Source organism: Cottoperca gobio, chromosome 12 (genome assembly GCF_900634415.1).
Source record: "Cottoperca gobio chromosome 12, fCotGob3.1, whole genome shotgun sequence".
In the NCBI taxonomy this organism is placed as follows: domain Eukaryota; kingdom Metazoa; phylum Chordata; class Actinopteri; order Perciformes; family Bovichtidae; genus Cottoperca; species Cottoperca gobio.
Genome location: NC_041366.1, coordinates 13,607,650 through 13,631,916, shown reverse-complemented (window position 1 = coordinate 13,631,916; position 24,267 = coordinate 13,607,650). Strand labels below are relative to the sequence as shown.

Sequence of the window (24,267 nt, the reverse complement as noted above, 5' to 3'; positions counted from 1 at the left end):
GAAGCTGCAATACATCCAGAACAGCGCTGCTAGGATCCTGATGAGAGTGCGAAAGTACGAACACATCACACCCATACTCATCACTGCACTGGCTCCCGGTCTCACTCAGGATTGATTATGAAATCTCCCTTTACACCCATCAGTGCATTCACAGAAATGCTCCATCCTACCTCAGAGAACTGCTCACCCCACAAACCTCCACAAGAAACCTCCATTCTGTAAAGGCTAACCTCCTCCTTCCCCCCAGGACCAAGCTCAAAACCATGGGAGATCGCACCTTCTGCTCTGCCGCTCCCAGACTGTGGAATGCTCTCCCTGAACATCTGAGGACACCACAGATGCTTTTAAAACAGGCCTAAAAACGCATCTTTTTAACAGAGCATTATGCTAGACTTTAACCTTTTTAAAGTGTTGTCTTGTCTATCAAATGTTTTTTTTTAAATGTATATTTTGCTCATCGTTTTTACTCTGTAGCACTTTGAGTTTTGTTTACGCAAATGAAAAGTGCGCCTATAAATAAAATGTATTATTATTATTATTATTATTATTATAAATGCAACAGAAAGAAGATTCAAACTTTAATTTTTGTCATAGACTGCAGCCAATCAGGGTCAGACATTCAAACTGTAACCGGTGTTAAACACAGCAGCCTCAGAAATGTGAAACAATATTTGCACTCTTAAGTGATCCAACAATAAACGAGCACAAAGCAACAAGTCTGAGGCCGTGATGCAGATGTTAGCTCTGCTATAACGTTAGCTCTGCTATAACGTTAGCTCTGCTATAATGTTAGCTCTGCAGGTGTTAGCTCTACTGATGTTAGCTCTGCTACTACGAGCAGCCAGAGTGCAGCTCGTCTGCTGCTAGTCCTAGTCCCGACCAGAGTGTTAGTGTTTTATCATTAATTCAGATAAGTTTTATTCATTCTTTGGAATAACATTGTTGCTTTTGAACAGTGGTGGCTGAGGGGGACGGCGCTTGTTTTTGTTTTTCAAGCAGCACTTTATCGCTCAGCAAAATAAAAATAAAAGTCTAAAAACACACAACTTTATTCAAACGCACTCGACTCGTCCTTTCAGCTCGTGCAGTTCGGCATGTTTCGTGCTGTAATGCAGCTCGAGAGCCTTTTCCATGACCACAAGCGCGTTCATACAAACACTGGCCTTTTACTTCCACAAAGAAATAATCATTCGTCCATTTGTCCTGGAACATTCCGCATCCACCTTTCTCTGTTTTACACTCGCCACGTTGCGTTCGCTGATGTCAATGACCGTCTCGTTTAATATTGAAGTTTTTGACATGACGTGACCACGTGATGGCACGTTCCACTCGTGTTGTGTTCAAGGACCCTGACCTTGGCCAGGAAAAACATTCAGTCGCCGGTTATATTCTATATCTGACTAGATTTGGATACATTTTTTGGAGTAGATTTTTTGCGTGTGTTTATGAATTACCTCGCGGACCGTACACACAAACGCCCCCCAAAGACACGTGAACACGTGAGCCCCCCTTTCTAAAATATTGCTGCCGCCCCCGCTGGAAGCAATATTTTGAGAACCCCTGCCCTAAATCATACAACAACTTTGTTTTACTAAATCATTTGTAACAATGCAAGTCTCTTCCCTTTTTTGCTCTCAACAATACGATACCAATACATATAATAAAGAAGATCCTCACAAACCTCTTTATTTTGAAAGAGGTTTTATTTTGAAAAATCACTGGATACATCCGTCTGTGTCTCTTGACACATGTCAAGACCATAGGTAAAGACGCTCGTCTCAGTCACGTGATACTTTACTTCAAAATTTAAGCGCACAAGCTAGCAAAAGATGAGTGGAAAAAAAACGTCTTTAAAGAGCTTTTTTGGAAAGGGGAAAAGACCCAATGAGGAGACAGAAGAAGAAGAGCCTACGACTTACAAGAAATAGAAAGCTGCATTTAAAAGACAATATCAGGAGTTTTACTTAAAATACGTGTTATCGCTAAAGGTGATTCATGCGTTGCTCTGCATAATACACAGGCTCGCAAATGAGGCAACAAAGTCTTCAAAACTTGATCGGCACATGGAGACCAAGCACTCGGCATTAAAAGACAAGCCCTTGGAGTTTGAAAGAAAAAACATTAACAACAAGGACATAAACAATTACTGATGGCCACCACATCAACAAATGCAAGTGCACTGAGAGCGTCATACTTAGTGACTAACCGTATAGCTAAGAGAAGAAACCTTTTACCATTGGTGAAGAATTTATACCCCTAGATTGGACCGGCTCGTTGCAGAGACACAAGCTCAGGGCTCCCACTAATTCAGCGTAATGGTGAGTTTTTTTATGCACTTTATATTTGTTTTTATGCCTGTCATATAATTTTATTTCGTCGTATTAATCCCCCCACACTTTGAAGGCCGGTCCTTAAAAATATTGTCTTACATGAAACCGGTCCGTGGCGCATAAAAGGTTGAGGACCGCTGCTGTAAAGAACCATTCTGAATTTGCTAGTGGCAAATTACTTTTTGAACCTTGGCTGTTTTGCTTGGTTTGAAAAAAAAACTTTTACATTACATTACATTTAGCTGACATTTTTGTCCGAAGCGACTTAAAATAAATACAAACAACCACGAGGATACAAAACTCTGAACCGCACGGTAGGCAAGTACCAGTGTCTCGAAGCAGATCTGGGCAGCAACTGGTAACCAGTGGAGGGATCGGAGGAGCGGGGAGTGAACATGACCTGTATCTGATATACAAGGGGCGTTTACACATATAGTAAAAACTGTTAGGATCAATATGGGTGTGTTGTCAGCAATGTAATGACATACTCTATGTGCAGAAAACAACCCAGTTTTCATTGCTAAAGGAATGAATGAATCACTAAATGTGTAAAACCACACCCTTAAGTCACAACATGGACATCTGGACCTGGACTCCAGAGTCTGGGTTCACATCTTGATCCGTGATTAGCTGTAGGCCACAGAAGCTCTTCAGTTAAGGTTAGAGAACGATTCTGATTTGATTTGAATGTTGATTTACTGCGGAAGTTTTTCCGTTTTTTAAGGCCATGATCTGCATTTTCTTCAAAAATAATTTGCAGTTGCAAATTGGCAGAAGATCACGGTAATGCATGTATGGAGGGGGGAAATAAAAAGAATACAGGCTCAGCTGGAACACGCATGGCCTTTAAGCAATGAAAAACCTAAGCACCAGCTGCTGCTGAAACTCGTCTCAGTCAGACAGGAGAGGCATGGCTGGCTGTGACAGGGGATAACCTTCCTCCCCTTATTGCATGGCTGTTTGCTCCGCGTCACTTCCATGTGTCAACACTAGCAGCATTCTCAACCTCTTCCACACTTCTCTGAATAAACTAATAAATATTGTTCCTCATCATTAACTGAGCAAAATGACTGCACTCTCCACTGAACTTCAACCATGTTCACTGGGCAGACGGCTTAAGTACAACAGACAGCCACTCCACACAAGCATCTCGCCCCTCTTTTTCTGTTAGGGGAAACAAGGGCATGTTCACACACTAGTGGTCTTTGCGGTCCAAGTTAAACTTGAGTTTGTACAACCGACTAAGCAGCCACTCATCTTCCTGTGTGCCCGCGGCCAGAAATCATGTGAAAGAAGTCATGCCATGGTTTTGAAACAAGGATTCACTGACTTCACTAATGAGAACGCTAGGGCAAGTATAATGTTGTGTATATATATATATATATATATATATATATATATATATATATATGTGTGTTTTTTTTAGCAGTAAAATGGTTCAAACGATCAATATCTGGGATTAGATTTAGGAATATCAGCATTGCAAGTATAGTTCAGTTATGCATATTGATGATATGATTAGGAGAATTGCATAAGGCAGTATGTCACTTTTGAATATTATGATTTTAAAAAGTGTTTGACTTGACTGTCACTAGAGTAAGATATCCAATTAATTTCCGGTGTGTAGCACATTTCTAACAGCCCTGGAGCTAGCCCCAGAGCTAATGTATGACTGCTTGAATACTGTTAAATATATACGTTTAAAATAACAGTATTTGTATTTAGTCAAAAACAGGTGAACATCAGACTGAGTGGTGATAAGTGTCTTATTGGAAACAAATAACCAAAGCTTTTGGAAGCAGAGGAAATAAATAACATGTAGGAGGAGATTGGTTCATGTGGGGATTCTTGCAGTGAAATTCAGTAAAGATGAATTTAATGAGGCTTTTACGTTATGGAGTAAGTCATGTAATAGACAATTATTAAATGTTTCGCAAATAATAATAATAATACGAACAGAGGATTATTTAGAGCAAAGACACTTAATCACATTGATCAACAGAGATTTGTGTGATCTGTCTTTGTATTTAATTTCAATCTTTTTAGGTCTTTCACACACCAAACACGTACACAAAAAGAGTCACACACTGCCCTGACTTGGCAGTAGATCAGCTATGGCCTGTTGTAGAGAAGCCTGGGGGCTGCAGACCCACAACTGTAATCACTGGGTTTTGTCTGCAGCGAAGATTGAGGACCGCTGAAAGTGGAGCTGAGCAGAGAATACATTCAAACACTATGAAACGCGTGCACACACACACACACACACACACACACACACACACACACACACACACACACACACACACACACACACACACACACACACACACAAACAAGACAGCACCAAACTACTTTCATGTGCTACTTCAAAGCATCAATTAAACAGGAGAAAGACTACACAATAACCATAAGGTTATCCTCTCTTTAATGAGCCAAAGTATTAGTTGTGACACATCAAAACACTTCCACAGCTTCTAGCCAGCACATGGAAATACAGTAACACCAGGGGACATCATGCACAGAGGTGCATGCAAAGAATGTAGTAAGTTCTTTTAACGGCAAATTTTAATATCTGACAAAACCAGGATGCGTTGTGACTTCAAAGTTTTTCTAGACAGGTGGCTACACTAGAAAAATCACAGTTACATTATGTAACCACCGTTTTACAAGCACAGGCATCACCAGGGGCTCTATATAGACATTTTACAGAATATTATGAAATGTATATGTGTGGGGGAGATCAACACAACAGCAAAGCCCCCCACTCATACTGGTCTATTCTTAATGACAACATATAGGGCGTACATCTCCAAACAATCAACATTAACTGCAACTACCAGCCCCTATAAAGCCATTTAGAAGTTGACGGGGGCAATAAGGGTAAAGTCACTAGTCAAATTAAAGCCCTGAACAAGAAGCCACACACATTAAAACAAAAAACTAAACTAAAGAGGAAAGGGAGACAACCAACAGCAGTTCACAACATGTCAACCCCATATCATTAGAGCCAGTATTCACAGACCTAGAAAAAGGCATATCCAGGGGGTTCTTGAGTACAAAAGAAAGGGCTTCTGTGTGCATCCCACTGTAATAGAATAATTCACATAGAACAAAAGATGAAAGCCAACCACTCTCCAAACTTCACATGGCATAAAAAGATTGCTGACTCGTGCACTTAGATCGCAGAATGCAACAACTTTTCTCAGGCAAGACAGAGATCATTGATTGGGTACACTAGTTCAGTGAAAAGAGAGTGGCTCCAAAAATCATGTGTTTCATAATTTAGCTGAAAGAACACTCTCGATTAGAATTTCTGTAGCCACAAGTGTGCATCTTCACAACGCAGAAAATAACCTGTCTTGAATTCAACATGAACATTTCAAAGTCTAATAATAAAAAATTAAGGCAACGCAGCAGTGTTGTAGTTGCAGAAGCTGCTCCTGTTTCTGGATAACATGCTAAACTTGAGATCAAACTTGAAACCTGAGATCAAATAGACTGTTTCACCACAGGTAAAAGAGGAAGTTTCTCAGATAAATGTGTATTGGAGAAAAACTGGCTTTAACCGAAGGGAGTAAACCAGTTGAAAGGCCACAGGGGCGCATTGTTGATCTCATGCTTTAAAAATATGGCTCTGACAGTTTAAAACATTTACAAGAATGGTGTGATGAATGTGATTTCCCGGCAGTAGGGTCGTTAAGTACGGCACAGATAGGAAAACTAGGCATGAATTCCAATGTTATTTTATACAATTTTAATTCTGCTATTTTATCTGCTATTTTAATTCAGCTATTGTTATACAATTTTAATTCTGCTATATTATATTATTTTAATTCTGCTATTTTATCTGCTATTTTATACTATTTTAATTCGGCTATTTGTATAATGGTACTTCAGACTCATTTACATCAACACTGTCATTATTGTATTGTAAATGCTCTTATTCTGTCTAATCTTGTACTAATTGTTATGTTGTAAGCACTTTGGGCTGCAATTCTGAAAGGTGCTATACAAATAAAGCTTATTATTAAACATCTTTTAGCTAGCTGTGTAACAACGCAACAAAACTTGCGTGGATGTAGTACATTATGATAGGGGCTTTACTGACATAGTTTGGATTGGAAGCAGTAAAGACTACATATGGTGTGGCTTTAAAACATTTGCGTGTTTACACCTTTTCAACATTTGCCTAGAATGTTGTCCCATGTTGATAGCCACCTCCAAAGGTGGTTTGACAAATGAAATCCCAATATTCATACAATCCTTCTTGGCAGCATTTGGCTTGACTTTGGCTTTGACTTGGATTTTTTGATCTTCATGTGGCTATCCTGTCTGCCTGAGACATGTGTAGCGTCTAAGTGTACTGTATGTGTGTATGTGGGTAACTGACAGCTGGTCAGGTGTCATGGGATGCAATATGGGATTGCAGGTTCCCCCTCAGGTTAACACCGTAAACTGTCAGCACCGTTTCCATTGTTTGCACTGTTCATGCTATTTCCACCGTTAGCTGCTAGCCGCTAGATATGCTCTGAATTCCATATAGAGAACCTTTAATAATAACTTAAGTCTGCTATCAATGTGCACAACTATGTTGCATCTAATACATTATGCATGTTGATATAAATGTTGTATTGGTCTATCGTCCTGATCTTGCTTTTTGAAATATCCTCCCAATAGGATCCTGAGAGTGGCTACCGATATGTGAAAATTGGAAAGTGAAGGTAGTGACTGTAACTAGACAATCTGTGCATGGGAGTCCAGGTATATTATGTTGCTACCAAGAAACTAGGGCAATGCTGACAGGGTAATAAGGAATGTCGCCACAAAGCAAATTTTCAATATGCATGCTTGTGGACACCAGGAGAAGAGATGAACAGCTGCAGGGTTTAGCTGAGCACACACAAATTCTAGAGAAGTAGATATGCAGGCTAGTTTCTCCTTTAATGTAAATGTCATTCAAGTTAACTAAGGTACTTTGGTTAGTAAACTATAGGCAGTTTCAGTTGACAACCAGATACTAGTGGGATGTGTTTCTCTTATTCGCTCTTTTTTGCTTCCCACTCCTACGCAGATTTGGGGTAAATCACCAATCCAGACAGGCCTTAAGCCCAATAATTGGCCATTAGGGGCCTACTTCCTTCCACATTTCTCATGCCTGAAGGAAAATCTGTGCATTGTATGAACATTATAGTGTGTGCTGCTCAATGTAAACACCCCACACATCATATCCTTACTATACCTTCCGCTATTTCTCCCAGTCAGACGTATTGGACAATAGCTTTCCTCTTGTGCAGACTAGCCCACTGCCCGTGTTATATAATAGTGAATTTCTAGGACACACAAATCCTCTCCTTCATTACAGGGTCCGGGGTGCATTTCCCACAGGTATCTTAAAGAGATAATGATACGAGCCCATAGAATAAAAATTGGACCCGTCTGCCTTAAGATGCTTTTTGTAACCCAGGGTCTGGGTTTGTTCTGTGATGATTGAGAGGTGTGCACCTCATTGTATTCAACCTCCTTCAAGCAGGGCATGGTTGGAAGGATATGAAGATTATTTGTTAATTTCTTTACAAAGTAATTTAAAAGACATATATTGATTTCCAGGTATAGGAAAACGTGTTATTTGACATTTCCAAGTAAGTAAGATTAGTCGCTTATAAATGTGGAACGATCTGCTTGTTCTTTGGTGTCCTGTTTTATGTTGAAGTGTTCACTCCACCTTGTTATATGTCTAGTTGTACTTCCTGTCTGTGTATTTACCCTCCCCTTCTGATTGTTAACGTATTCCTCCTGTGTCCATTTACTCTGCCCTTGTGTTTTTGCCTTTCTCCCCCAGCTGTGTCTTGTTCCCTCGTTTGGTGTCTGTGTATTTATCCCTGTCTGCCCCAGTGTGTTTTGTCGGGTTGTCATTCGCGTTCTGCTCGCGGTCTGCTCGCGTTCTGCTCGGTTTGTTACTTTGTATTTTGGTAGCTTCGGCTTTATTTCAATAAAGCTCGCTTTTTGTTAAGACCTCGTCCATAGTACTGCATTTGGGTCCTCACCTTCACCCCAGCGTGACAAAATGTTCAAAGAATGTGTTTTAGACATGTTTGTATTTGATAAGGGCTCAGACCTTTATGTCTTCATTGTGACCACCTGTATTTCATGTCATGTCTGGCACGGTCATCAGCAGCTCAGCTGAAGCCTTTCTTGTCATTTCTTATAAACTACACAGTCCTGTCTACACCTGTCAGTATCACTTTGTTAGATCTGAATGGCATGGATACTTGTAATATCAAGTATTGCGTCAAAGCTTTAATATGATCCCTCAGCTTATTTCACCAAGGTTCTGCATGAAGGGGGGCTTAGCTGAAAAGTGGGAGAACATAGCTATTGAACAGCATACAAAGGTCTACCAAGTTGAGCAAAATGCAAAAGAAAAACATATGCCTATCCACAATCCACTCTTGGCTTTTGCCTGGCGCTCCTCTCAAGGAATGCATTCATTTCATTTATCAAGAACTAACCTTCTGGGGCTGACCAATTAACATTCCACTTTAACCTCACAAGAACGAATGCCGTTTCCTTCTCAGTTTAAGTGTTTCTCCCATTATCATGTGTGTAGTATTGGCCTACACTTTTGCACTCAAGGACACATTTTCACCTCTAACTATAGACCAGCAAAATAAACTCTTTTTCCATTGACCTCAGAGAGGAAATCTATCAGCAGTGTCCTTCAGAGTGGTGACGAGCTTGACATGCATGCATCATCTGCTCAGAAGGTTGAAACAAGATACATTTAATATTACAGAAGTACTGTAAATCCTCAACAGCAAATAGACAAACCCTAACTAAACTGAAATGTTCTGAATTACCAAGAATTGAAACTCTCTCCACCACTGGCTATGTAACAGGAAAGATTAATAATTCCCACATAAGTAAGCATGCGTAATATGCAAAGTTGCTCAGTGTTGCATTTTGCATCAACTGTAGATGACAGTGATCAAGAGGGTAGTAAGTTATACTGTCAAGGTTAGGTGAACTCATTATGGTTAATCTCTCATTTTCAGTGTTAATGTCTCACTGTTTATAATGATGTGATCAATGACAGAATGCCCGTATGATTGAAATTATTGGTAATGTTGCTGGTAATTAGCTAAAGTTTTTGCAGAGGCTGGTGTTGCCAATGTGTCACATCTTAAAAATTTGCACTAGTGTAAAACCTTGCTCCCAAATGATCTTTAATGAAACAGAAATCCAACAGTGAAGACAGTGTTCACTTATACGATTGTACCTATTTGAAGCTATTGTACTTACAAGATTCTTGCTGTTCGGAGTTGTATCTCCATGATTGTTTGCACTTTTTGTACGTCGCTTTGGACAAAAGCGTCAGCTAAATGAACTGTAATGTAATGTAACAGAGTAAACTGAAAGTAAATAAAATAAAACACGCAAACAAAAAAGGTCAGAAGTATATAGAGAGGCGCCCTTTTTAAATGCACTATGACAAAGAGTAACCTATCTATTCTAAATAAATCAAATTATGCTCTTCTCTTCTCTCTCTATGTTAAATTTAGGGGATGCTTAAAAATATTTGTATGCACTCACCCTAGACAGATAAATGCAAGCCTATACAGAAGGTTAGATACAGGGCTATGTGAAGCTCTTATGAACATGTTAATGGCTACATGTTCACTCACAAATTATGAATCTGACTCTGATTAAAGACACTTTTTACGGTACTTTTTTATCAGTTTCATGGTGTAAAAGAAAACATTTTTATATATTAATATGTTTCAAATATATCACATGGGATACAAAATATTAAGTCACATTTACATGAAGGAAATTAATTGTGAAATGAAATGTGTTTGCATGTGTTTCCTCCCTCATTATAAACGTATTCAGGTCTAGCATAATGGAACATCTAAATTGCCCATAGATATGTATTCTCTGTAAAAGGGATAGCAATTGACACCTTGACATTCTAATTAACAATCTACAACACTATTCTTGTGATAATATTTGGCAGTTATATAATACATTTGTCACTAGGGTTTAGAAAAATAAAAATCAACTCGCAAAGGGATTTTTTTTTGTGGACAAGCTGTGACACCCTAATAGGCTCCAACATACACATACTGGTTAATGGCTGCTACAGTGTTGGACAGTGAGTGTAAACAAAATGCACTTCTCATAAGGCAAAGTGTAAACAGTTCAAACAGAATATCACTGCCCAAAAACAATAAGTCAGCAAACATTGTCTTGTATGCATAGCAACATTTAAAGGAATGTGCAAATGTTATAAATCATCTTGTTTGCAAGGTCTGTAACATTCTGCAAACAAAAACTGCTAAGTCTTCAAATTACTTTTTGTCCTACCTCTGGTGTGGCTGGGGACCCTCCGGCGGCCCGTTGACGAGCTGTGCATGACATGCTGGTAGTGAGACATGTCCTTTGGAGTGTTAGGAACACGGAAACTGTCCTGGAACCTCTGCATCAAATCCTCTACTGACTCCGTGTTTGGGTCAATAGCTACGAAAAAGAGATCAAAAGTGAAAATGGCAGACATGTCATAAGGCTTTAAAGGGAAAATCATTTTGAAAATAGTGACAGACACACAGGATATAGCCTAGTAAAAAAAATTATGCATAAAAGCATGTAGTGAAAGTGTAGGGTTACACAACTGTCGCCCAAAACAAACAACCTCTCAAAAAAACAGTGAAAACAGCTTTGTCCCCAAACTTAGTACAAGTACAGCCATTTCTGAAAGATGGGGCCATATATCACCCAAACCACCAATACCCCCACCTATCATCAACATCTTTTGATCTGTCAGTCTGGCACTGAGGTGTACTCTTTCTATGAATAATGGTGATGTGTTGCTCACAGTGGCGGCTCATCGTGCATGCTAATGAGCGAACAGGAGCAGATGAAGAGGGAGATAAAGGGGACAAGAGTGAAAGTGAAGATGCAAGAATATTGACATTGTTTTTAATATTATAAATGCTTATGAATGCTAACAACAACAGAGGTGTTCAGAACAAATAGTATATTTTCAATGATACATATGTGTTGGTTGGCTCCCTCTACAATGGTTAATGTTTTGTCAAATAGGGAATTGCTGTTGGCATGTCTGCGGAAATGGGCCTCCGTGACCAGGTGCAAGAGAAGATGCAAAATGACCAGATGTTGGTTTATGCCCTCCAGTGAAAGATATTTTTAAATTGTGAAATTTTTCAAAGTCAACACTAGACCTTAAAGTTCCTTTGGTCCTTGAATATACCTGCAAATAAAAGGGTAAATACCGATCTCTTTTCTTTAAACCATTATATTCTGAGTGCGTGGCCTGGCTTTAAAACCTAAAAAACACCTTGCTCCGTCCTTGTGCTGTCTTCACATAAAACTTGTTTTGTTCATTGTTGTTTTATATATTTGAGATAAAATACAACATCTTCTGTACATGGGTTGCTGAGTAGGACCCCGGCCAATTGCCAGTGGTGCTTCATCAAAACACCATACATTCATATATGATTGAAGAGGCATTAAGACTCCTCCACAGCCAGAGGCCTGGACATGTATTTTCTGGAGATATTTCCATTATAACACTGTATTACATTTTTGAATCCCTGTTATCACTATAGAAATTGATCTAAGATGCCTTGAAGGCAGCCAAAAAGCTAAATGGGAGTCAAGCACACTCAAGCAGTTGAAGCAATGGTTTATTGAGAAAGCGAGCATCAACTGGGGGAAAATCACTGCAGTCGATAGCGTATCGTATGTGTCTGCAGTAGTAGCTTAAGATGATAGTTGCTGCAAGTTTGAGTAACTGTTGAGAGCATGATCAAACATATGTGTTTATAAGAGATGGTTATATGTAAGTATAGGTCCACTATGGTGACATGTAGGCATAAGGCTACACCTGATGATTGATTTTAAGCACAAGGTTGAAGAGTAAGTTTAGACATACAGTAGATTTAGATTAAACTTCTGACAGTTAGTAGCTGACATATGCATTCACACAGAACCTGACGCCATCTACCAAACTGATGAACTGTATTGACTGCATTAATATGTCTCCATTTCATTTCCTGTTGCTTATATAGCTCATGGAGATGAAACTTACAGATCATTTCACCAAAATACATAGTTTTATTCTGAATGAAGCATATTCATTTCCAGATTTATAATAATATACATGATATAATATTAGGGTGAAATAAGAAAGTAATTTACTTTACTTTGTTTTCATATACGTACATATACCTTTAACACTAAACACTACAGTAATGTTAACTCTTTTTGTCTTTATGTTTTTGCCCTGCCTGATAGAAGAAGTGAGGGTGAATGCTTTGAACAGAGCCGTCACACTGTCGTATTTCCCATTAATAGTAAAACAAAGTATATCAAAAATGACTGACAAAAAACTTTTTCCAGGTTGCATACTGGCATTGATTCTGAAGCAGTTACAGTAGCTGTTGCTTCCGGCTATGTTGTTATAAACTGAAGTGTGCGTAAACCAACCCAAGGCTGTGAGTGGGATCTGCCGTGCTGAAGCAATGCTTTTGAACACATGACACAGAGACTAAAACAAGAGTTCCCTGCAATTGCTGGCACCAACTTGCAAAGGATTTCCCATCCTGACTATTCAAGTCAGTTTTCACACCACTGTTCAGTAAGTCCCAGCATTGTGTGTTGGATGGTGCACATTGATGCAAACAAAGTAGGTACCCTAACCCCAGTACTTCTCATTGGTTAATACACACTCATAACAAAAAGCACACATCATTGTACATGGACAACAGTATTACTGACTGTTATTTGTACTTTAAGCATAATGTTAAAGCTTTGCTTTGGTTCATTGAGAAAACTCACACTATACGATGCACTAAACAGTAAAGACAAAGATGACAATACAATGGCCACATTTCAAATTATCCTTGTAAACAAATATTAAGTACAAGTTAAACATGGATAAAGGACTGCTCTATATTATTCCAGCGTTTTTGAAGGAGATGGAAAGGTTATGTTTGACAGAAATGTTGCATTTAGTTTGCAGAACATATACCAACAGCAGGTCCTGGCAACAGTGTTGGGTTGTTAGTGTCCAGCTGCACAGGACAATTATATTTTCATCCCAGAATAAATCCCAATCATGTTTGTTTTGGTCTATTGAGTGTGGAAATATCAACTATATGGTAGCTGGAGAATAAGTCAAGGCTTTAACATTAGGGGCCAGGAAACCTTTCTCTTATACAGACTCTTATACTATACTGTCTATAGGTAGAAAAAAACCCATTATCTCCTCATCTCTTCATGCCTCTCCTCTCCATTAGGCACAGCAGAATGTGTCTTAAACAGAGAATGAGGGGGAAAGGCTTATATACATTCAACCTGTTCAGCTGACCACCACATTTGTTTTGAGTTTTACAAACCAACGGGCCTGCACTTCAGCTGCAGTGTCAATACACCGGGCTAAAACCTTTAAAAGGAAAGTGAATACACAACTGAAGTACTCAAAAATGGTTAAGGAAGCTCCATTTCCTGAGGGCATTTATGTTAGTGCTAGGCTAATTCAGGTACTTGGAGTTAGCAAACAAACAAGAAGCGCCAGAGCGGGTTGCACTTAAGCTTTGACCTGCCATGACTGAGGAGAATGTGTGACAGAATGTTTGAGGTTAACTGCTTGCATACATATTTCATGGCCTCTTGGGACTCTCTTTATCTCTCTTGCTTTGTTCCATTTCGAGGAAAGAAAGGATGCGAAGCCAAACAGAAGTGCCTAGAGCCAAAGTCTCCTTGAGACAAATTTCAATAATTTGTTTCTAATGGTTGTCACGACCATTTTGCTGATGTTTATCACCGTCTTCCCCCACAAACACACACATATATATGGAATCTTAACCATATTAAAATACTAAAACAACATAGTGGGGATGTGTTGGCACCATAAAGTGTACTTGATCCTGTAAAATTGACATGTCTTTCTTTGACCAACATTCACATATGGAGCAACAATTTCATTGACTTACTAACAAGAAGGCTCTCCATATTATCACTAATCCAACACAAGACTCCATACTTGGTAGGAGGAATTTTAAGACATTCATGCCTTAGTCATAAACCCAAGACACAAATATCTGTCTATTTTCTTTAACAGTATTTTTCTTCTGTATCTCTCTCACTGTGTTTCCGTTATTCCCCATTTGTCAGAAGCAGCTACCCAGATATTTTATTCTGACATTTGTTTTCCCCCAGACCCCAAGTCCACACTGGCTGTCATTTTGAGTTCAATGTCAGCTAAAGCTCTGGTGCCTTTTATTTTCTCCTTTTCATCTCCCTTATCTGCAGTTACTTCCTTATCATCTGTTAACAGTGTCTCATAAGCAGTGGATGTCAACAGCATGCTGCCTCAGTCAACGTATCCTGGTGTTCTCACAGTGCCCAGTATGAGTACATAACCCTACTCAATTTTTATATATATATATATATATGCATGTGTTTGTTTTTGTGCATGTGAATGTTCACACATTTCTTAAACCCAGCCCAGCTTTTATTTCCTACTTCCTGTCTGTGGAGAAGATTGCTTTCACAGCTGTGTGGACAGCACAGCAGCTTGCATAAAGTGGACTCCAATCCAATATTGGTGACTGCAACTAAACATAATTACAGAATATTCAGATTTCTGTAATTAGGACAGACCAGCAGAAACTGAAGGAACAATATTAAGCTACAAACCGCACATCCCACCCCCTTTTATGGCCATCACACATTCCTGACCAGAGATAAGGACCAGACACACAAATGCAGACCCAACCTTGAAACAAAGAAACTGACGTTGAATGCAAAATAAAATGTACTTTACTTGATATGCTGAGCAAACATGTTTTAATAATAGGAAGATTTGCTTTAAGTTTTGATGAGTTTGATATAGGAAAATAGGATTTGTCAAGGTGTCAACTCTCCTCCCCTTACTTGCTCTTCTTCTCCACATGTGAGGAACCCTGTAGCTCATCCATACTGACCTGCATTGATTTTATGTTATTTCACTCATTTCTCGCCTCACTGTGTAAGGTTTTTTTTTTTTTTAATAGGAGATACATATATGCACATATATACACCACACACTCAGTTGACACACTTCTCTCAATATTCATAGAAACCAAACTCAGCGGCAAACCTTCAATACTTAAAATAAAACAAATATTTAATGGCATTTTGACAGAGCTACTCACTTATGAGTGCCAAAGCAATCGTTTCAGTAAATAACTGCAGGATATACTATGTGCCAGAGGGGCACTGCAAAACTCTGTCTGTTTGATAAAAAAGTCCTGAAGTATTGGACCTTATTTCCTTTCTTATGGTAAGACACCCCTCCAAGTATTTGACGTTGTCATTTTAGTTTGATTAGTGGAAATATTTACTTAATAATGACGAGAAAACAAAGCAGACAAAAAAACTATAACTCCTGATGTCATTTTATTGTGTCTTCTTCTTTTTTTTTATCATTCATGGTGACAGTGTAGGGGATATGAATTTTGGGCTGTGCTTTGTATGATGTATTATGTGTTGTATGTACGTGTTTGGACTATTCTGTGTGAAACAGATTGCTCCCCGGGGACATTATTGTTCTTGAATCTGAATCTGGGTGACATAATAAAGATGACATCTGATTGATTAAACAGAAATATTTCCCCCAGTGCATTTCATTTACACAGTTGTCATCAGCTGAGACACAGCATACTGTTTGTAATACTTACTCACACCATTAGTTCTAATTTGATAGTTGGTGCTACAACTTCTACTAATACAACAACAACCATGATAATAAAGGTGGATGGTATGATATAGCTTATCACAATCAACGGAGGAGGAATTCATGTTGTTCTATAGAAGGAATTACTGGTGAAGCAGTAATTTGCAGAAGCAGATGTTTCTAAAAATATATTTCTTGGTAAAACGACGGAAAACTGAAATAATGATGCCCGTATCTGATGCCCTTAACTTCACAGAAAATTATATTTAGCACCAGGAAGGGCAATGGTTGTTCGCTCAGCAAAAAAAAATACACTGAAGGACTAGCTACTCCAAAAAGCCAAATGAACAAGACTAGGCCGGCTTCCACCAAATCGCTGATACAGCCTATGGGAATTACTGTCTGTCAGAAACTGAAACCTTTGACCATGACTCTCTGTCCATAAATAGTGTTTGACCCTTATTTCTCTTAGGCTCAAGAAGATATTTCCCCTCTGCTGAGAGTCAGTGAGACGCAAGGCAACATTTTCAGGCTCTTCAACAATGCCCCAGGGCCGGTGGTAATATGTCTTGCAGTGTAGCTTGGAAGATCGATTAGAGTGCTCTGAATCAACACAAATATGGAAGTAGTAGAGTGTGTAGAATTTATCCCATATCATGCCAAATTTAATTTCACACGTTATAGACACACCCACTTAAAGCCAAGACGAACAACAAAGAGTAAACCGTATAAAATGACAAACATTGGAAACAACTGCTCTGATATCACTTATGCACGTATTGCCAATGTAATGCCACTTTTTGATATGTTTTAACATTTGGGACTCAGTAATGGACTTTTTCTTTTAGAAGCCATCCCTCCTGGCATTCAGTATGCACAGTAGCAGATGTAGCCACAAGGCAAATGGCAGAAAGATTTCTGAAGATCTTTGGACCCTACAAACCCCTTCTGTTTTAATTTAGGGGAAATCTGCTAGAGAAAAAAAGAAAAAGAAAAAACAAGATCCAAAGAAATTAGATTCCTAGAGATTCCTGTTTTTTTTAATACATTTCCCTTTATTGTTTCTTTCTCATGTATTTTCTTTGCCTGTATCTCCAACACATGCTGACACGCATGTGGGCACACACACACACACACACACACACACACACACACACACACACACACACACACACACACACACACACACACACACACACACTTAAGTCACATCTCTATTCCCTTGTTTGCTCTTCTCCCCTTCACGGCCTGGGGAGCAAATGAGTGCAGAGAGGATCAATAGGAAGGAAACCGGGGTTCATACCAGCTTTGATTCCCTCTGTGATTTATTATAGTTGCTATTGTTTCAATAGGATCAGTCCAGTCAAGCTCTTTTGGAATTCTTTGACAGCACTGCTAGTGGAAGTGTGACAGGAACATGAGAGGAGCGTAAGAGGTTAGACAGATACATAAAAAAAAGAATAAAGTCTTGGAGAAGACAAGGGATCTGGAGATGAATGAAGAATGGCCGGGAGAGAAAAATAAAAAGCCAGAGAAGTATGGGGAAGAGATGGGTAGACAATGGATGCCATGGGTGTTGAAGCTAAGAGAAAGGAGATGATTTTGGGAATAAGATGCAGATAAGAGATCTAGGAGGGATAAAGGAGCATAAAATAAGAAAATGAGAAAATGGACAGGGGAAAAGAAATGTTCACAGAAGGAAACGAGCAAGAATGATATCGTCATTTGAAAAGTGACTTTTTATAATGTGGCGTTAAATAGTTTTAATAAATATCTTGATGTATGAACAACCTCAATTTTTGTAATATTGCTTTCCCCTAAATCACAAAAAAAGCTAATATTTTGTTCACAAATAGGCTAATGTGGTGCTACAATGCTGGCCCTTGTATTTGAAAAAATAAATAAAATCAAAAACAGATCTCTAATCACAAAGCTAACTGAGATACCAAAGGGACCATGCTGAAGGCAATGCCACAGTTAAAGTTATAGCACATAATCCATGCCATTGTAGAGAATATCACTAACAAGTGGCTGGGTTAGAGATGACAAACCATGACAAAATGGTGTTGACAGGAGATTTGAAAAAAGAAAAGAAAAAAGATATGGAAGGAATCGCAAACTTGACTATTTCTCTCTCCTGACATCATAGTAAGAAAGACATGCGTGGTATTGCATTTTTGTCCTATGGAGATTGCCAAGACAGTAGAAAATAAAAATATATTGACGGATAAAACCACTTAAAAGACATCTGGGGACATCGAAAAACACAAAGAACAGACACTCTGCTGGATTTGAACATTTACCATCTCAAGCCTCGTCATCCCCAGCCACCGCAAAAGCATGTAATGTTCCATCTTTTGTCAGACACTTTTCCTTTCTGCTAGTTTTTGACTCTACTTGTACATTTAAAGCATCTGCTGTTTCCAGAGGAGCAAGAATAAAGTACTATCTATAGATTGGCTCTTGCCATGGGCCAGAATAAAATATGGATGCGTCTCCCCTTGCTGAGCCAGTTGAACATCGCAGGCCAAGCTCTGACCTCCAAATGCTCCAGACAGGCTGAAGCTCCTGACTGACGATCCCAAATACACCCAGGTCGTGAAGTTTAAGAACAAGATCCTCATATAAGAATGTTTCAAATACATGAATCTGTTGAGGAAGTGTGGAAGACGGTGATTCAAAAACTTAGCGGTGAATTATTCTGTACATTTTTAATAGGTTACACTGATGTTCAGCCTATTCCTGGCAGGAACCATCAGGAAATACCTTCCCTAAAGCCTGAAAGCTATGTTGGGCTTAGCTGAAGGTGGTGAGTAAATGGCGATAGCATGGTTCCTTCAATCAGATAACTTAAATCTGCATGTGAGTTAAGTGGCTTTGTTCCAGTGCAATCTGAAACGGTTGTGGGAGCATTGACAACACGGAAAATCAAATACATATACAGAGATTCTCTATACACTCATGTGTAGCTGAGCAACAGAAACAAAAAGGCAGATGGAACATTTTTATCTTCCATAGAAATCCTCTGAATACCAATCAACCATTCCCAGGATGCATTGGTGACCATGTTTCAGATCCTATCGCAGAAAACACATGGTCAACAATGCATCCTCGGAAGAGACGATGTCTCATGTCTATTCTTGATAAAAAAACAAGGCAGGAAAAAGCTCCCAATAAGCTCTATGGAAATCAAATTACCTTTACAACCTGTAAAATAGTGAGCATTTCTGAACGTAGGTGTCATTTAAGCGAGGAGTTGTTTTCATTAGCTCCTTAGATATGATCAGCACCAAGATTGTTTTCATATTCTTTGGTGAGTCATGAAAGAGTATAAAAATCGTCCTACTCTTACACTTTGATGAGTCACCCTCCTCACACATTTCACAGAGCTCATCCAGAGCGCCTCTGACCTAATGGGCTCAGCTCAAATGGCAAAAATCCAGCTGGGCTCTGGGGAACGTCTAAGTGTGCAACCAGCAACAATGACAGGTAGTCATTTCTTTCCCGTTTCCATAGCAGTTCAGTGTTTCATGGAACAGCTATACCAGCCTATAAGTCTGCGAGTGGTAAGAAGTGGTTCTCCCTCTTGGAGCTTTAAAGAGAGTGTACAACCCATAAAAATTAGGTTGTGGTCAGTGTGTTGTCCTGTACCCGACTGAAAACTGTGAGCATGACTGCAGCAAATTGTCTAGCTGCTAACTCTCTCAAAGGGTAGGCTTCCACATAATTCCGAGCATAGCAATGTGGGTCAAAGTAATCTACTTGTGCTCTTAGATTGTGACCTTCTGCCGCCCGTCTGCAGTCTCTCTCTACGTGCAGCTGCATGAAGCTCTTGAACATCTTAGACAAGGTGACCAGACTGGACTCAGCAGACAAGTGGGGTTAGTTCCCGATTGAAAGCCCTGCTCCACAGCACCTTTTAAATGGCTTCTTTCTCCGTCCTGTCTGCTGGGGCGATGGGCAGATATCCTTTGATTTCTTGTAACTGCTGAGACCACATGTAAACGTGGTGAAGCATTTACCATCATGTATAATTTAGTTTTTACAAGTCGCTTCGTTTTCAGATAATGATTGAATACTTTGCCGTACTTTAGATGCATGCAATTAACGTCAAATGAAGGAGTGGTGCTGTGCAGCTGAACAGAAAGTTACAGTTATCTAATTGTATGTCATTTCTGGGATAGAATTACAGACATGGCAGGTACTAATGTAAGTGTATAGCCAGTAAGAAACCTACTGTTAAAAGAGTATGGGGGCATTCCAGTGACACTGGAAATAGTATCACTTTTTCCAAAGTATCGTGGATGCTGTCAAACTCTGCATTTTCCTACAAATCATCATTGTAATTGTGCAGTATCTTATTGTATCTGTTGATTGTTGCTTTTGGAGATTGTAGATTTGATTAATGTTGAGCTAAGATGTAGAATACAATATTAAATGTTTTGTTAAGGGGTTAACACCAACTTTTCTGTTTGAAAATGATCCTTTTTTCTTTCTCCGTTACAATAATCTTCTGGCTATGTTTAATTGCTGTCAGATTGTGATTTTTAAGTTATGATTATTCACTTTTGTAACACTTCTAAGTTTTCCCTGCGCAGTGAGCCACTGATGAATGTCTTAAATGGTAAAACTAAAAACTTTTGATAGATTCCAAAGATGACAATAAATATTAAGAATAATTTCAATATCTTGCTACAAGTGTAAACGGGGCCATTTCTAGCACATGCAGGAGCGGAAATGAAGCAGAAAAGACATTATGCAAATATAATTATGATAGTGTGCCAATTTATCACACACTGAGGTAATTCATCACACCGAGAAACAATTCAGTTAATTATTAATATGCTGCGAGGATCAGTATTTTTCCTACCGTTGCATATTGACCAAAGGCAGGAGAACAGCTACAGTTGTGGATTCTCTCCTGAACAAACCAAATAATGCCTTTGATACCGGCCCACACATTATGTAATGTAATTTAAGGCATTGCATAAATTAAAACCTTTAACATTTGTGTTATTTTTATGATAGCATAACGGGACCCGTAAATACAAATATCATTGTTTTGCTTTTCATTCCTCCCGTTTCAGTTTTAATTCCAGAAGTAAATAATTCAGGTGTCAAAGCACGAAGTTGTTTTTGAAATACAGGGACCGCAGAAATATGGAGGGATATATTGACCCTTACAATTGTGTGAGCAGCCCAAACCACATTTCAAAACAGCCTCATAAAGATGGCTCATGAGTTGGCATGCGATCGACCCACATATATTGATCCGGCGTGGCCTTGGTGCTTACAAACCCATTTCTACTGGCATGTCTTGTTTTTCTCCGTCTCCAACAAAGGCCTAACGTTGGATCGGATTAGTAAGGCTTCATTTCTCAATGAGTCACTATAGCTCGACTAGTTCTCCCCCCCCCCCCCCTTTATTTTATTATCGTCTGTTCCGCTTCAAATCATCTCATCAGCTGCTGTACTGTGCGTTTGCTCATTTTGTGCTCCTTTGAAAAATTCCTGACAAACACAATGCGATGGAGATGCCATGATTGATGAAACTGACACCGGCTGTTTTCACACTGGAGTGGGCCCAGAGTAAAACCTTATGACGGACTGCTTTAAAAAAAAAAAAAGGCCACATTTATTGAATTTATTGCCCAAGTTTATCTTAGAAAATCATTCAGCCTACATGCTCGATCTCGATCACGCAGTGGTGTTTGTGCACACTCATACATATGCTGCATGTGTGTCTTTAAATAGTCTTATTCATCTCACTAAATTGCCCCTCATTGACGACACACAACTTAAATGCTTTCCGAAGATAGGGCAAAAAGGAAGAATGGGAAGTCTTTGTAATTAACTCCCATCTATTTATCATGGGGAAGAATGACAAGCCTGATTCAGTATTAATCAAAACATTACCCTGAGCTAGCTTGAGTGTGCCAAGCTGGCAGCCATTTCTCATCAATGATGTCACATTAGCGATCTGAAGCTCGACACTGGATTATTACTCTCCGGTCTTGAGTTCAATTAGAGCTCGGTAAACACTCGATAAGCTTTGTAATGACAGAGGTCGTGTGGATGATGAAACTCTTTTTTTTATTATTATTATTTATTTACAACATCATTACCATTGTAAATCTAAAGCAGCACTGAGGAACTCTCAGATAGCACTGACTGACTAAATCATTGTCGTGGTTTAGTTGCCATGTAGAGTATATACAGAATTTATGAATGCAAAGTTGTTATTTACGATATTGTTTCCTCCACTGCGCCTTATTTGTAGAAAAACTGGGAAAGAAAGAAAGAAGATTGGAGGAGGGAAATATGGGCTTTTTGTTGTTTACTCCATCAAAGTTGAAATCTAAATATGTTTTAGCAGATTCTCAGTGGATTACGTGTTGTGCCTAAGGCATTTTTACAATATAAAATAAATACCCAGTAATTGCATTCAGTGGTCTTTACAAACAACATATTTTCACTGAAAGGAATAACAGGAAAGCATTTTTGGGGTATTGAAACTCTTAACGATAGCAGACATTTTAATTTACTTTTTTTTCCATTAGCTACAGTAATATGCTCTTAGATACAACTTTTAAAAGCAACCCTGGTGCTCTAATAATATATGTGTCCATCTGTGGGACCAGTTTCTTCTCATCAGTAAGAGCTTTTCAAGGAAAAAAGAACAACAGATGTCACTTAAAGCTTTGGACAACTCTCTTTTAATTAGTAAAAGTATACCGTTTAATTACCAGCGTTGTACTTGACTCCTGAAGAACGTAATGTGTCTTTATAATTTGACTAAAATGCAGATGTTGTACTAAGTAATTGCATTAAACCAGAGGATAATGTGACCTTTGAATTCTGCAGGTCTCAGTCACTTCTTAGAAATAAGTGAGAAACACTTATTTCAGCAGGAGAAGCAAAGGTATTATTGTCAATAGTCAATAGATTAACTCAGGCATCTAAATGCAATGTGCTGCTCACCTTGCCTTACAGTTTGTATTAGAGAGGGCAGATGAGAGTCATGCTACATGGGAATTGAATAGATTGCTTGTTATTACTGTGAGGACCAGATCAATGGCGACAGCAAAGAAACCTTGGGCATTGTGTTGGCAGAGCAGTGGCGTGAAGTGCTCGCCCAATCACATCCAAAGTCGTTCAACTGCACTATGAGTAAATAATATTCTCTGAATCAAGCTATAGTAATTTTCAACTCAGTCTCTCATACGTGTGTACATCTTAATACAAAGATTCTAAATCCACAGAAAAATGCAATAAAATAATAATAATAATTAAATGAGCTAGTACTACTGAATCAATAAAGCAGTCACATTGGGCAGCCAGCACCGAATGAAAGAATGGCAGCCAAGAAGGAATGATTTGATTCTACAGTTGACGGAGGCTCTCAGAGTTTCAGCGGTTTGGTCAAATGTTGGTATCTTTGCCCTGCTGACTGACTGACTGGCATTACACAGGAGTAAATGCAATACACAATATAAAGAATAAATTAGAATACAATAAATATGCTCAATTACTACTACTAAAATATGAACATTAGAGATTGTATGGACTTAGTTTAGAGGTGAAATACTGCCCCCTATTTATTTGTAGCAGGTGGCTCAGAATTACACATTAAACCTTTAAGGAAAGAACCAACCTAAACAAGAGGCAATTTGACCAGTAAGTCGGCCAATTAGAGCAAATGCTAGGCTTCATTACTGCTCACAAAGTCGAATCGTGTTATTATTATTTGCTGTGGTGGGTGTGACTGACGAGACAATATAATAGCAATATGGCCCCAATATTTGTGAGTGTGTAAGCTAGAAGCTGCCTTTTGTACTATCTGTATAGTAATCTCAATGTACTAAAGGTAAAAGTAACAAATTATTCTCAAGGTCTATCATTTTAAAACGTTTTGAAGCTGCAGGACAAAATGAAATAAATAATTTCCAGTACTCATGACTTGATTATTAAAAGTGCTGGCTGCAAGAACAACAATGTAGCACCAGTTGCTGTGAGAGGTATCATTTTCTATCAATCTTCTCAGTCCATAGTTTTAGGCTGATAACAAAAACACACTGCAGTTGAGATGTCCCTCTTTTCCACTTTCCATATATGCATACAATTCATATGTGTATGTCTTTTTTTCTAAACTCATAAATAAAACTCAGGGTTTTGTTGTATAATATTTGAATAATTGCT

The 24,267-nt window shown here is 38.8% G+C and overlaps 1 protein-coding gene across 1 annotated transcript in view; it reads right to left on the bottom strand.

Annotated features, from left to right (window-relative positions):
• astn2 (astrotactin 2) overlaps positions 1-24,267 on the bottom strand; it is a 244,671-nt gene that overhangs the window by 141,863 nt on the left and 78,541 nt on the right. Inside the window, exon 4 of the mRNA XM_029444334.1 lies at positions 10,695-10,847. Coding sequence (XP_029300194.1) covers positions 10,695-10,847 — 153 coding nt within the window. The remainder of the gene's footprint in view (positions 1-10,694; positions 10,848-24,267) is intronic.